This window comes from Typopeltis vanoorti, chromosome 3, assembly GCF_054136105.1.
Source record: "Typopeltis vanoorti isolate ZY-2024b chromosome 3, IOZ_Tvanoo_1.0, whole genome shotgun sequence".
NCBI classification, from domain to species: domain Eukaryota; kingdom Metazoa; phylum Arthropoda; class Arachnida; order Uropygi; family Thelyphonidae; genus Typopeltis; species Typopeltis vanoorti.
The window spans coordinates 14227565-14243669 of record NC_143551.1 but is presented as its reverse complement, the minus strand read 5'-3'; the positions used below and the strand labels follow the sequence as shown (position 1 = coordinate 14243669).

Sequence of the window (16105 nt, the reverse complement as noted above, 5' to 3'; positions counted from 1 at the left end):
AGCTGCTTCTTGTACGACATGAGCTGGTATACCATCCAATCCCACAGATGAATCGACATTGAAGTTTTGTAATAGACTATTCACCTCTACTTCATTCACCACAATTCCCGTATAAGCTGTTTGTTCTTCTATTTCTGCAATGTCACCACATGGATGATATTTTCTTGCAAAGTGCTCACTCAGTAATTCTACTATATCAACTGATTCGGTTACCTCCCTACCATCGGCATTCTTTAAAATCAATCTGCCGTATACATTTTTTCTTTTACTTACAACATATTGAAAAAACTGTTTGGGATTCTCTTTAGCCTGCATGGCTAATGTTCTTTTATAATCTGCTTTTGCTTTTCTTACCAGACTTGTTACCCTTCTAGCCTGTGCTTTATACTGTTCATGTGCCTGCAGGTCACCTTTCTCCTTAAATTCTCTCCACAGTTGGTTCTTTTTTTTTCAGCTCAAGCTTAAGTGTTATTCATCCATTTAATCCCTACTTGATTTATTATTCGGACTCTAGGTATACAGTCAGCCATTGCAGGAAGTTAGTAATGATGTAAATTTTTTATGTAGTACTGTCATATCCTGTACACCCCTTGAGGGTACATGGCAGGAATTTGATGATGATGAAGAAAATACAAGCAGAAAAGCTCTTGAGAAACAAGTGTACCTTAATGGAGAAAGAATTGAGGAAGTCAGCAAGTTTGAATACCTGGGATCCATTATTAATTTGAAGAATTCCTGTTCAGAAGAAGGTTAGGAAAGGCTAAAACAACAGTCAGAGACCTGTCTAAAATCTGGAAGGATGGATCTATCTCCATGGGAATAAAGTTGAGAATTTTGGACGCAGTTATTTTTTCAACAGCAACTTATGGATGTGAGACTTTAAACCTAAAGAAGTCCGATAAGAAATGGATATTTGCTTTTAGAATGTGGTCTTACAGAAGGCTGTGAGGATATCATATACTGAAAAGCATACAAATGAATGGGTATTAGAAAAGATCAGTAGAACTTTAAGGCTCCTTAAGGATATTTTTTGGACACATAGAAAGGATGGAGGGGAACTTCTCAGATAGAAGGTAAAGTTCCTGGAAAAAGAGGAAGGGGGTAGACCATCAATGAGATGAATGGATGGATGGTGTGTGTGGAGTGACTGATCTTCAGAGAGGTGAGGCCGCCAGAAAAGCAAACAATAGGACTACATGGTGAAGCCTGGTGTGGCACATCACAGAGCATCGGAGACCATACAGCATCTGTAGATGCTCAGTGAACATATAGATATAGAGTGGTGTTTAAAGGAACATAGGGAGGATAAAAAAAATCAAGCTGTAAAATTAGAAACAACAAAGCATGGAATCAGGAAAGTTAGTAACAAAAATAGGGTAGATAAAGTTGATTGTAAACAAAAAGAAGAATATTACCTGGTATTGCAACTCATAAGACATGCCATTGATGAGCAGGTTATAACTTCAAGTTTTCCTGGAGCAAAAATTAAATATATACCAAATGCAATCAAAAAACAAAACAAAGCAAAAGAGAATGAAATTCTAGTAGGTACCAATGACTTAACTAGAGATAAGTTCAGATTGAGAAAGTGAAAATTTGAACTACATTACCTAGATATGATAGAAATGAAAGGTTGTGATGACAAACAATGCAATATACATGATGTGTAGAAGGAATGGTTGAAAGCTGTTGGGTGTGAGGAGTGAAGCTGAGGGAAGAATGGTAAATTTATATAAGAAGGATGGCTTACACTTGCATGTCTTTAGTATCAGGAGTCTGGAAAAACTAATTAGTATAAGATATAACATAGTCAGGGAAACTAAATTATGATGGGAGAAATAGTGAGAATCTGTATGTAAGAGTGACACCGTTATGTAACTGTGCTAATGATGGATATGGATATTACCATGGAAATGATTATGAGGAGAACTATTTTCTATTCTTTGGGTTCAGACCTATCAAAACCAGGCAAGGATGTCTGCAAGGAACTAGATAAGAACAGAGATCAGTAAAATTTCCTATTGTGTCACACAGACTACAGAGAAGAAAAGCATGCAGGTAACTTATATCTGTAAACGAATGCTAAGAGCATAACAAACAAAGGGGCAAAGTTTGTTGCCTTGGTAAATACGTTGGGATACCTTACTGTAAGCATTAATGATAACTGGCTAGTAGAGGCAGTCACACTATTGAGTATAAAGAATATAGTATTTTTAGGAAGGATAGACAGAGTAAGAGAAGAGGGGTTGTGCTGTTAATGATATCAGATGACTTGAATCCAATTAGAGTTGAAACCTATGACTGCAATTCTAGTACAGTTTTTCATGTGGCAATGAGTATGAAGCCATCTGATGTGAAGTGGAGTCTAACAAGATCAAATGCATATTTGGGTGTTGTTACACCCTAGTGAATAGAATGCGAGTGATGAAGAAATGAGTGCGAAACAAGTAATCATAAAGGGTTAAAATGTTAAAGTCCAAGAGGATAAGAAATAAGTAGTGTCCACTTCCTAGTTAAAATAAAATTACAACCTAAATGGCTACAAATAACAAGAACGGAAAGAAAATTTAAAACACCTTTTTTTTTTTTTTTATACAAAACTAGAATATTAAATGACAAATATACAATGGCTATATGAATAAAGAATTAACAAATATTTAGATAAAATAAAATGAAATGAAGAAATAAAAATAGAATGGCTTAATATAAAAACAATACTAAATACAGCAGCAAATGAAAGCTTAGGAAAGACCAAAAAATTCAACAGAAAGAAAAAACTGAAAATATTGGATGATACAATCAAAGAAACAATCAAAATGTAAAAAGAAGCATATCAAATGGTTAAGCAGTAAAAGTTTATATTAAATAGAATATAAAAGAATAAGTGCCATAGCTAGAAGAGAAGTTAGAAAAAGAGAATTATAGAACAAATTTGTTTCTATTGGACTCAAAGTTTTATATGCATTGGGTCCTAATTTAAAACATGAATCATGAAATAGAACCCAATGCATATAAGACTTTGAAATGTTTAAGTACAGATACTACAGAAAATCTCGTAAAATTAAACACTGAATTGAAATTGAAGGAATTTCTAAATTTCTAAACAGAAGTGTGGACATATAAATATTTTAAAAAAGATAACTATCAAACATTTAACGAAAGGGAAATCACTAAAGAATTGGAAATCAGCCTGAAAGAAACAAGAAATGGAAAATCACCTGGAGAAGATAAGTTAGGTTCAGAATTATATAAATATGCAGGAATAAGGTTTAAAGAAAGACTTATTTTTAAATAAATTCTATTCAACAAATAATCCATCAACAGAATGGGAAAAAAAATAGTGATCCCTATCTTTAAAAAAGGCAGTAGAGATGACCCTAAAAATTATAAAGATATAAAAGCAGAATTTTAAATAATAAACTAATAAAATATTCTGAAGGGTTCATTTTAGAAGTACAAAATGGATTTAGAAAAGGGAAATCATGTATAGACCTGGCCTTCTGCCTAAAATTAATAATAAAGAAAAGAAGAGAATACAATTTAGAAACACATATTACATTTACTGACTTTGAAAAAGCATTTGACAAAGTTAAAAGAAGTATTTCATTTAACATGTTAAAAGAAAGACAAATACCAAATGGTATTCTAAACGCCATCATACGTACATATGAAAATAATCAAATACAAATAAGATTAAATTACGAACTATCATATCTGAGAGAGATAAATCAAGGAGTCCAAGAGGAATGTCCTCTTTCAGCCACTCTTTTTAATATTTATTTAAATGAAATAATAATAAAATGGAATAAAAATTTCCATCAAGATATTAAACTTTCTCCTACTGCAAACTTAAACACTCTCCTTTTTCTTTTAAGATTACACGGTGATCAGCATTCATATTTATGAACACAAAACAGGCGTTGAAAAGATTATTTTACTGATTAATAATAAAATAATAACTTGATGTTTCGACCTCTGTATTGAGGTCATCATCAGAAGGATACACGTCTATAAGAACCAAGCTACATGCTGTTGCACTCTATACAGGTAAATTACATCTACGTGGTTAACTAATCTTTTTTCTTATAGCCTGCCCTCTAGCGATTTAAAAAAAAAAAAAACTACAATAAACTCTGCTCAAGTCCACACATACTAGGATTCTTCTGGAATTATACAGTTCATATTGTTATATTACGATTATCTTCTTACTATTTGTACAGTAAAGGTTGCTGTTGAATGTTCAGGAGAAAAAAGAAAAGAAAAAAAAACTTCGCCAAGACTTCTTGTATTGAGATTTTTCCTTGTGGTTGCTATTATGAAGGTTGCAGCTGGGTCATCCACATTCTTGGAACGGTTAAATGCTCAAACATGATCTTATTCAGATCATGTTTGAGCATTTCACAAGCTTCCTTCAATTTCCACTCGAACCAGGTTTTGGTGCAGTGTAGGGACTTGGTACCTTTCCAATCAATTCTGTGGGATGTTTGGAATGCGTGGTCAGAAAGGCCGGTTTTTCCAAAATGGAGGTATTTTATGTGTCGTTTGTGTTCATCCTTCCTGATCGGGATGGTTCGCCCTGTTCCCCTATGTATGGTATATTACATGTGCATTGTATTTTGTAAACCCTTGGGTGGGCTAGGTGTGGCAGAGGATCCTTGGAAGAACTGAGTAGGCGTCTTAATTACACAAAAAAGTACACAAAACAGACACACCATTAGGTCCAATTGTGGAAGGAAGACAGCCTGAATTACCACTTAGCCAAAAAATTAGCTGCCACACTCAAGGAATTGGTTGGTCATTCCATTTCCTATATAAAAAATACACAACATTTCATAAACAAAATTGAAAACATTACATTCAACGACCAAGATCTATTAGTCAGCTTTGACATAACTTCCATTTTCACCAATGTCCCAATGAATGATACTATCTTGCTCTTACAAAACATATTTCCACACGACATCACAGCCCTCTTTGCCCACGTACTCTGCTCCGGATATTTTTGAGCAAAACAATTTTTACCTTCAAAAAGAGTCCTAATATTAGGTTTAATGCCAGTTTCTTCCATCATGTGATGATGAATAACAGTGGAGATAATGTGCATTCTTATATTGCACCTAATTTTACATCAAACCATCTTCCTTTATTTCTTTCAATTCTAACTGATGACTTACAACTTAAATATAGACTATATATTGCTTCGCATACTATTTCATTTACTCCATATAATTGAAGTGTTTTGAAAAGCTTTTCTCTGGGCAGCTTGTCATATGTGTTTTCCAGATCTACAAAAACTAAAGTACAGATCCTTATCATATTCCAATGATTTCTCAACTATTTGTTGTAAAGTGAAAATCTGATCTTGACAACATCTATTTGGCCTGAACCCAGCTTGTTCTTTTCTAAGTTTCTCTTCCACAATCTTTCTCAACCTCTTTTTAAGTATGCCTTAAAAACAGGTGACAGAGTTAAAACTTAAGACTAAATGCTATACTTAAGAAACATCAAGGAAAAAAAGGTTTGATCTAGGAAAGTTAAAAAAAAACAGAAATATGAAAATAAATGAGTCAAGATCTGAATCAAGAGATAGCACATTATCAAGAATCATGAGGGTTTTCACTGAATGAAAAATGTAAAGAAACAGAATTTCTACAGGAAAAGCATGCATGACAGTTTTAATCTATACAAGAAGCTGAAAGAATCCTCAGGTATATTTAAGAAAAAACAACTATGTATCCTTCAAAACAAAAGGGAAGAAATAATTCATGCTACCTAAAAAAAGCAAATGCAAAAACTTTTAATGACTAGAGCAGGGTTCCCAAACTGCGTTCCGTGGAACACCAGTGTTCTGCAAGAAGTTCTCCTGGAATTTGTCATTTTTAAGCGAAAATGCTTAGTTTTCTAAGCATTTTTGTTAAAAAACTGCTTACTTCTGCTCAGGTATGAGACTGAGCTGAAGTAAGACCGAGCATATGTGTTGCAAAGTGGATGGCAGCCAGGAGATCTGGAGTTGGAAGGAAATGTCATCAGGAAGGTCAGTGACTTTAGATACTTAGGTTCAACAATGAAAGAGGATGGTGAAGCTGAGAAGGAAGTGGGATGCAGGATACAAGCAGGATGGAGGAACTGGAGAGAGATGGCTGGAGTGCTATGTGATAAGAGGGTGCCGATCAATCTAAAAGGCAAAATTTACAGGACAGTAGTGAGACCAGCTATGACGTATGCTTTGGAAACTGTGGCCCTGAGGAAAAATAACATCAGCAGGATGGAGGTAGAGGAGATGAGAATGCTTAGGTGGATGTGCGGTGTGACCAGAAAGGATCGTCTGAGAAATGACTATGTAAGGGGAAAGGTGAAAGTTACGAACTTAGGAGCAAAGATACAGGAGGCACGGTTGAGATGGTTTGGTCATGTGATGAGGAGGGAGAAAGAGTATGTGGGAAGAAAGGTCATGTAGATGGATGTGCAGGGAAGAGGAAGCGCACACGGCCGAAGAAGAGATGGAGGGAGATGGTGGAGGTGGACTTGAGGATGAAGAACTTGGATGTAGCTACAGCCCAAGACAGGAAGTTGTGGAGGAGACTCACCACAAACAGCGACCCTACTTAAGTGGGAAAAGCTGCAGAAGAATAAGTTTTCTAAGCATTTTTCATGAATAAATATTTTATAGTAGAAATATTCTGAGGAGAATAATATTTGTGAATATGTTGAAAAGCTCAGACCCAGAACACCTAATAACATCTGTGTATCGTTAATTTTCACACATTGAAACCTTTCAACATTTGGGAAAGGGAATACCGCTGTTTATGACCGGTCATAAAAATTGCCTGCAAGCCGATTATAACAATGGGCGCCATATCCTTTGTTCTTAAAACTGAAGGAAATGACATCTGTGTAGCAAATGTCAGTGACTGAGCGGCATATTTTTAAACATGGAAAGATTCATGAATTATCAATAATTTTCACATTTCGAAATCTTTCAATAATCGGGAAAAAGAATACCGCTGTTTATGACCCATCATAAAAATTGCCTGCAAGCTGATTACAACAATGGGCAGCGTATCCTCTATTCTCAAAACTGAAAGAAATAACATCTGTGTTGCAAATGTTAGTGACCAATCAGCAAGAAAGTATAAAGAAAATTTTTCCACTAAAATTGAAGATCAAGGTAGTCTGTATCCGGTTCTCAAATCTAGTAATACTGGATACTTTCTTCGCAAGTTCGTATTGTAGGGTGAAAGTTTCGAAACCGTAATGTCTTGATTTTTTAAAAGTAAGGGGACTGTAGATTTAAATTTTAATATGAATAAGAGACAAGGGACTTTGTTTAATTTTAGTATTAAGAAATCTCTTATTGAAGGTTTTGTGATGCAACAGATACTTAGTCACAAAGCCACAAGCCTACAAAGCGATCTCCAGGATGCACAAAAGGAGGGGAAAACTACCAGCACACAGGAGAAAAGTCTGCATTCACTCGTAAGTACTTATATTATTCTGATCACAAAAATTTTTTGTGATCAGAATGGGATATGTCAATGAAAATCAGCACAAATTAATTTAATGATGTTTATGTTTAGTTGATGTTTAATTAATTATTAATTAATGATCAGTTATTAATTAATACATTACAAAAGATTTGTGAAGTGTTCCATCGTAGGAAAAGTTTGGGAAACGCTGGACTAGAGAATGATCAGTCTAATACAGTGATTTTCAACCTTTTTCATAACACGTCACATCTAGACTAGTTATAAAAATTTTGTGGCACACTAAAAATATATTCTTTTAATTTTTTTGATGATCTGGCAAAAAATAGGTGTAATTTTGATTGATTTAACACACAAGAAGATAGAAGACCAGACACTAATAAATAAATGGCAAATTACAACATTATTTCTTTCAATTTATTTGTTTTCATAAATCTCGCAGCACACCTGAAGACCTCTCGTGGCACAGGTTGAAAATCGCTGGTCTAATGAGTCATGTTCTCAAAATGTTTCTGAAAATAATTCAAAATATATATACACACACTAGGGGGCTCTGTCCCCTGATGCCCACCCCCCCAAGTTCCAGCCAGACTGGTAGGCCGGTTCTCCTTTAATTCTGATGACTCGAAAGGAGGCATTTGGAGGTAGTCAAAGGTAAAATATAGACGTAAATGGTGACATAATAATAGAGCAGCTAGTAGGACTTAAATTGAGTAAGGTTAAAATAAGAAAGGATTAAATCAGCAAATAAAAATAAGAATATAGCCACTTAAACAAGAAACATAACAATGGCACAGCCGACAGGATGTGATTAGGGCCCTAGAATTTAAGTTGACAAATCCTTAATTACTATAAGTTGGTTTTTGATATTGTATCAGGCAATCAGACATTTATTGGAATAATTAGAATTTAAGAAAATTATACTGTATTGAATTGTATGATGAATGCAGATATGTCCCTACCTACAAGCTCAGAGTTAGATGACTCAGAGTGTTTTAGAACGATTAATCCCTAACAGGCATTCCCTCAGTTTTCGGGTGATGAATCTGATAACGTGATTGCATTTTTCGAATACACTGAGGAATCGAGAAGGATTGGTCGGTGGAGTGAATTCCAAATGCTCATTCTGCTACGCAGCAAGCTACTTGGCAAGGCTAAAACTTATTTTTACTCCTCACCGGTTCTGAAGGAAACCCGGAGTTATGTTAAATTTAAAGAAGTCCTTATTTCACAGTTCTCAATCGTTAAGTATGTGGGACCGAATCTGTGGAAGCTCCAAAGAATGGTAACAGAAGGAGTGTCTGATTACCATAATAGGCTGTTGGATCTTGCCAACACACTAAGTGTTTCGGACAAAGACAGGCACCATCTAAACTGGGCCGTCTTCCAGCACTTTAGGGCAGGACTGAAACAAGAACTTAAGGAGGCAGCATATACGGAAAGGATATATCAAACTTAGAGGAATGTTTTAATGCAGTAAAACAGAGGGAGCAACTGCTCGGAGACATTTGTCCCACAGGTGTGCTTGGGTCTATCAATGTGATCAGAGAAGAAAGAGACAGCATTAAAGAGCAGGGCACTGAAAAGAAACATCCAGAAAGGAAAGAAAAACAGAAAGGACAGAGAGGAAAGGAAGAAACTAGACCTGAGACAGTTTAACCAAATTGCTGATAACTGTCAAAATTTTAGAGAGGTTCACTCATTGATAAAGCAAGAAGTGGAGAAACTGCAACAGCCTATCATGGAACGTCTAGATTCTGTGCTCAGTCAATTGACAACAGCCTCTATGACAACCCACAAAAACACCTCATTACAAGAGCAGAAAATCAATGACTTAGTTCACAGGGAGTTAGAAAGAATGCAGAGACCAATATTTGACAAGATGGACTCTATGATGAAAAAAATGATGGAGTTGACTGCCAAATACAATAACATCTCTCCTTTGTCCTCGGACAGAGATAATGCTAGGGGCTATAACCGACAGGGCCCTAGATGCTATAGCTGCAACATGTTAGGACATCAAGCCCGTAACTGTGTCAACAGACAAGGCTATTCAAAGGGAAATTCCCATTCAGGAGCTAAGTCACATGTTTGTAGCAAGCAAGAGAAAGGAAAAGAGAAAATTCAGAAACACGACACAGAATTAACGGTTGAAGGTAGGATCTGCGGAAAAAACTTCAAGGGATTGATTGACACGGGTTCACAGTCTTCTATAATCTTCTATAACCGATTAAACTTTTTGGAATATCCTCCATTTTTACCTAAGCTACGAAGTCGGTGAAACTAAGAGTGCACTCACCCGAATTTAATATGCACGTGTGGCAAAATTTTATAATTTTGCCTAGAAACTCACTTCCTCATTTAAGATTAATCTTGGGGGAGTGACTTCTTATCGAAATACAATTTCTCCTGTGATTACTCAAGAGGGGAAGTCTGCTTTCAAGGGAAGAACAGAGATATAGAGGTTGGAAAGGGATCATTAGTTCAAGGTGAAGGAAGTGTCCATGAGCATCAGAAAATCCAGAGAAAGAGAGGGCATAAACCGATTTGGGGAAATGTAGAGCTTACTAACCATATTAGCTCCGAAATGAATGAGCTTTCCACATCGGAAACCTCACTGAGTCCTAACTTAATTGAAGAAAAGGGAGAAGGGATACAATATGAAAGAGGGGGTACAATCAGAGATGAGTGGGAAGCAAACAAAGATACTCTAAAGATAAATTATGCTGGTGTTGAGCGGAATGTATTTTCATCCTACAAGAAGTCATTTGATTCCCAGCACAAAACTCGAAAAAGACTAGGCGAGCATAACCCAGCTGGTGGTTGGAGGAAGTGTAAATCTATTAAATGGGGGGATGAAAAGTTTTTTTTTTTGTTGTGTATCTAGACATGAACTCTAAGTTGAATTTTAAGGCACAGGCAAAATGGAAAGATCATCCCCAGAGAATTGAGAGAGAAGCAAAAAAAGTTTTTTTGGAAAATTAGAAAAACAATTTTTTTATAATAAGGGATGCTTAAAGAAAAAATTTATCTTGGAAAAATTTTTTTTTTTGTAAGGGGAGACTTGTTAGATCCTGAATGGAGAACTTTACAAGTAAATTCTTTATTCGGGATTTAACATGATAAATACTACTAATTAAGGAGATATCTGCACATCACCTAATAATTATGAAGTATTATTTTATGTTATGTAATAATGTGTAGTCCGTGTGTGCCATATAGTGAGGGTTATTCCAGCATAACTGAAATGAGAAGCAGAGAATTTTGTGTCAAAATAGTTAGAATTGTGTAAGGGAATGTTAAGTTATTTGTAATTCCCATTAAGCTTTCTAGTACATTACAAAATTCTGAGAAAAATTATAAGTAGTAATCCGGAATAATCACGTATAATCTGTATGAGTCAAGCATAGCGATGGAGGCTATACCTACGTGGAAAATGACGTCAGAACGGCTACCTGGAATAATGTAACCAAAACAGATTAGGGAGAGTGTAGGATCACCCAAGGGGCATGAACAATGGGGTTTGTGGGTGAAAACCACATCGAATAGAGGGCGCCCGAAAAGGGTGAATAAAAGACAAAGTGTGTCATTTTACAAGGGCTTTTTCTGTTCCTGGATTCGAGTTTTAGGAGGATTGTCGGGGGATTTGTGAGAGAGCGGTGGGTCAACTATGGTGATGATGGATGGCGGGTTCTTTTCTTGAGAATGTTTGAAGATTTCCAAGCAGAGCTGATTGCGATATGACGTCCTATGTGGAATCGAGCCTTAGCAGAATGTCCCATTGAAGAAAGTTTCCTGCGGAGCGGTAGACAGCACGTCACAATCAGAAACGATTAAAAGAAAAGTGTAGTGCATCGCCAGGCGAAAAGACGGCCGATGAATATACAGTAAGGTAATCCAGATCTACATGAGATGGCGGCATAAAATCTGAAAGGATCCGGTAATGTAAAGGTTTTCATTCTATGTTAAAAATCGCTTAGAAGAATAAGAAATTTGTGTATATTGTAAACTAAAGGACACTAGTAGAGAACTTTTAAGTGAGAATTTGATTGAATTAAGACCCTGTGGAACAAACAAGAATTGTTGATAGGCAGTATTATGATTGAGAATGGCTAGGCTTGCTTAATGAAATTTAGAATTAAGATAGTTATTGATAGAGTATTAATGAAAGTGTTCAATGCGTGTTCTGTGAATAACTTGTGAAAGAAATTATATCCTAGTAGTATTATGCTTACACTTAATCTTATCCTTTCGTAACTGAAGGATTTAGCATACTCAGATGCATTGTGATTTAGTATGAACCTTAACTTAAAGCGAATTTTGATCCACTGAGTATTCGAATTTTCTTAACTGTAAATGTTTTATGTTTTTCCAATAAACATGTTTTGTACCTTATACTTGAGTTTATGCCTGATTACAAATTCAAACCACCATTTATGAAATAGAACCTTTTGGCAGGAAGGAATTTAGATATAATTGCTTAAGTGAGATTCGAGTCATGACTGCTAACTGAATCTGCACAGCGTTACTGTGAGATTAATTATTGTGTGTATCCCTTTTGAATTTAGAATTATTTCCCTGAACAAGAGTCTCCTCTGTTATAGGATGTTGGCTGGTGCAGCATAAGAAAAATTTTGCCAATATCCGAAGAGGAGATAAATCTGAATTAATATTTTAAGGGCACGACAAGCAGATTAGAAGGAGGGCTATTTGGAGGTAGTCAAAGGTAAAATATAGACATAAATAGCAACATAATAGAACAGCTAGTAGGACTTAAATTGAGTAAGGTTAAAATAAGAAAGGATTCAATCAAGACACATTAAATAAATTTAACAAAGGCACATTGATATATATAACAAAAACCAACTTATAGTGATTAAGGATGTGTCAACTTAAATTCTAGGGCCCTAATCACATCCTGTTGACTACGCCATTGTTATATATATATATATATATATATATATATATCAATGCGCCTTTGTTACATTTATTTAATTTGTCTTGATTGAATCCTTTCTTATACAAGTGGCGCCACTTGTTGTATCTTTTTGATGTCAAAAGCAGCAACCTTCATTAGTGTTGTGTCAACTGTTTATGTCATTTGTTTCATTAGAAGCCGAGTTATAGCGACAGTGTGTTTTGACGAACAGTCGGAAAATGAGTTTCAAACAGAGCTGCGATTGACTTTTGTGTCAAATTTGATAAATATTTTACCGAAATGCATCAAAAATGCTTCAAAAAGCATATGGTGATGAATGCTTATCCTGTACTCAAGTTTACAAATGGTTTAAGCGATTTCAAAGTGGTCATGAGATGCTTGAGGGCAACGAAAAGCTGGGCCATCCAAAAACTGGACTAAGTGATGTTAACATCCAAAGGGTGCGTGATTTCATCAAAGAAAACCCGAAATCACCTGTGAGATTGATTGAAGAGATGAATTGGGGATTCCAAAATCAACTGTGCACAACATTTTGACCGAGAGTTTGGGTCTTTGTAAATTGAATTCGCGATTTATTCCCCACAAGTTCACCAACAACCAAAAAATGCAAATTGAAACACTGCAAGGACTTCATTAAAATTACTCGTAAGGACTTAAACTTGCTTGAAACACTCATTACTGATGACAAAACATGGTGTTTTGAGTACGAGCTCGAAACAAAGCGGCAGAGTACTGAGTGGAGACCGCCAGTAGAGGGGCATCCGAAAAAAAGTCACTCGGAGAAGTCAAAAGTAAAGACAATGCTGATTTGTTTCTATGATTCCAAGGGCATTATCCAAAGAATTCATTCCGCCTGGCCAAACAGCCAATGGCGAGTTTCATCTTGAAGTTTTGAAGCGACTGATAGCGAGAATGTCACATACGGCATGAATATCGTGATGCAAGCAACTGGTCACTTTTGCACAATAATGCACCATATCTTTCAAACATTGTGAGACAGTTTTTGAGAAAAAACCAAGTTTGTGTTGGATCACTCGCTGTATTCACCTGATTTAGCACCCTGTGACTTCTTGTTCTTCCCTCGACTTCGTTTGCCGATGAAAGGAAAGCGATACAACACCACTGAAAACATTCTAGTGGCAGTAACCACAGCCTTCAACAGTATCCCAAAAACCGATATAAAAAACTCATTTAACGAATTAATTGACCGTGTGAAACGCTGTATCGAAGTTGAAGGAGGGAGAGTACATTGATTGAAATAAATGATTTGAATAATTATAATTGTTTTATTTTCTAGCAAAAGTTCAGTTTCTTTTTGGACAGAGTATATACTTCGTGTTTATCTGCATCCACCCTAAATAGCTTTAGTTTCCATGATTTTGCACAGCTGTTTTTTCTCACTGAAAAAAAAAAAAAAATCTCCATCTACCTCACTTCAAATCATACAATGTGGTTGTACGTAATGTATATTTTGTTTCTTTTGGCAGGTTTACTTTGGCTATTTATGGATGTTTACCACTATCCACTTCCATATTAAAAACGAGTATTCTTAAAGGAGAGACTAATTCTTGTGTTCTGAAATTTTATAGATTTTAACCTACAAGCTTAAAGTATGTTCAGCAAAAGTTTCACTTAAAAATTTTAAAGATTTTTTTTTGAATAATTCCCATCTCATCTTTTCCTTAAGACAGATAAACACCTAATCAATGGCATTACAACAGAGTAGTTAGCCCTATCTATAGAACCTGGAAATGTTCTGCTGAAACATGTATTCTCTGACTCATTCATTTTGCAGGATAGGGTGGTTTTCCTACATGCATTATGGGGATAGCCTATTATATCTGCTAACTGCACATACTGTAGCCTATTTGCCTGTTTTGCAAGATTACATAAAGGCTTGTTGCATCCTGCATGAGATCTGAATCTGTCTTTCCAATCAAAGGACATCATCAATACTGAATGAGAATTATGATGGATCAAAGCACATTTTTAAAGCTTCTCTCATCACAATTTTAAATTTGGAGGTTCGAGGTATCAGCGTGAAATCATAGAGACAAGAATGATAAAATATAATCCTTACAAAGTTTTAGACAAATGTTACTATAAAAAAGAAAAAATTATATTTTAAATTAGTTCCTGTAGTTCAACACAATGCTCCTCACCTCGCTAATATTGAGGTTTAATCAATAGTTATCCATTCTCAGCTTTGGAAAATATGCAGCTATACTTAGTGTAAAGTGAGAGAGAATTATCAGCGAGAGTACATGGAAAGTTTATAACTTAATTCATGAAGATACTTACAGATGAGTAACATAATACAGAACAGCCCAAGCTTCCATAGGATATCCATCTTTAGCAATGACATAGAAATTTATCTAAAAAATGAAATTAGAATTGCAATCATGCAAATACCAGACAGCAATCTCTCTCTCACACACACAATTATAAAAAATTGAATAACTTTACTTGGTTTAAAATTTTTATCACTTTGCTGCAGACTTATCACAATACCAAAGATATAACAGTTTTTTATATATATATATATATATATATATTTTTTTTTTTTTGTTTGGAAAGTATGAATGAGTGGAATGGATTGCCAAAATCAGATGTGTTTTGTTTGTGAATGAATAAGTTTAAAGTGCAACATGACAGGTATTGTACAAATGATGGTTAGTGATTGGTAAAAGGTTAGTGGACTTCATGGAGATCCCATATTGTAATAATACCATATTACTTTACATATGACTTTGAATAATTCTTTAACTAGACCTTGGAATGCTAATGGTCTTCAATTGCCTCTTAATTATTTTCTATTTTGCAACCGGTGAGTTGCACAACAAGCAAAATTATGTTTAAATTTTTAACGATTAACGATTTTTTATTTTTTGTTGAAAAAGGCCATGCTCAGTGGATGCAATAGTATTCAAATATCTTTATTATCTTCTGAAAGTTCCATTTCCAAATGCAAATCTTCAGATTTGCATTTGGAAATGGAACTTTCATTTAAAGAACGTGATGTCATTTTGTTGATAGAATATTACAGCACTATTTTCCTATGTCACCAGAAGAGTTGGAGATAGAGAAGAAAAAGAAAGAAAAGGCAGCTGAAAATTATGCAGAATTTCTGCATAAATATTGTGTATACCAGTTTCTTTGCAGCAACAGCTATGTGAGGTTATTCATTTACTAGTGGATTAGTCCTGGTAGAAATTATAGAAGATGAAGATTAAAATGAAAATAAACTAAGGAGGTTTTAGAAGAGTATAATGTTGTGAAAGTTTGATATTATAAAGTTCATAATTCAGATATATTTTGTTCTAAATGACAAGTCAGACTGTTGATTCATGGTGATTTGTTTTAATTAATTACAACTCTACAGAAGGACACACTATTAAAAAATCTATTTAAGTCAGATGGTGTTTCACTGAATTCAAACCAGCATGTTCAGAGCATAATACACCATTAAAATTGCCTGTTTTTTTTTTTTTTTTCTTTTAAGCAAAACATACAGAATAGCTGTTATTGTGATACATAACTTAGCCAACTGATTTCTGTAATTATGTAAATATGCTTTCTACAATCCATCATCATGACAGGCCAAGTGATTCTTCAATGTGACATTTGTTCTAAAGAAATCTTATTGGCTCTCAGGCTATGAAAGTAAAGCAGTAGTGGGACA

At 35.0% G+C, this 16105-nt stretch overlaps 1 protein-coding gene across 1 annotated transcript in view; it reads right to left on the bottom strand.

The window, feature by feature from the left end:
• The window catches only part of LOC150107934 (protein GPR107-like), a 262788-nt gene that overhangs the window by 70267 nt on the left and 176416 nt on the right, over window positions 1–16105 (bottom strand). Inside the window, exon 10 of the mRNA XM_090415460.1 lies at window positions 14725–14798. Within this exon, the coding sequence (XP_090271586.1) occupies window positions 14725–14798 (74 nt within the window). The remainder of the gene's footprint in view (window positions 1–14724; window positions 14799–16105) is intronic.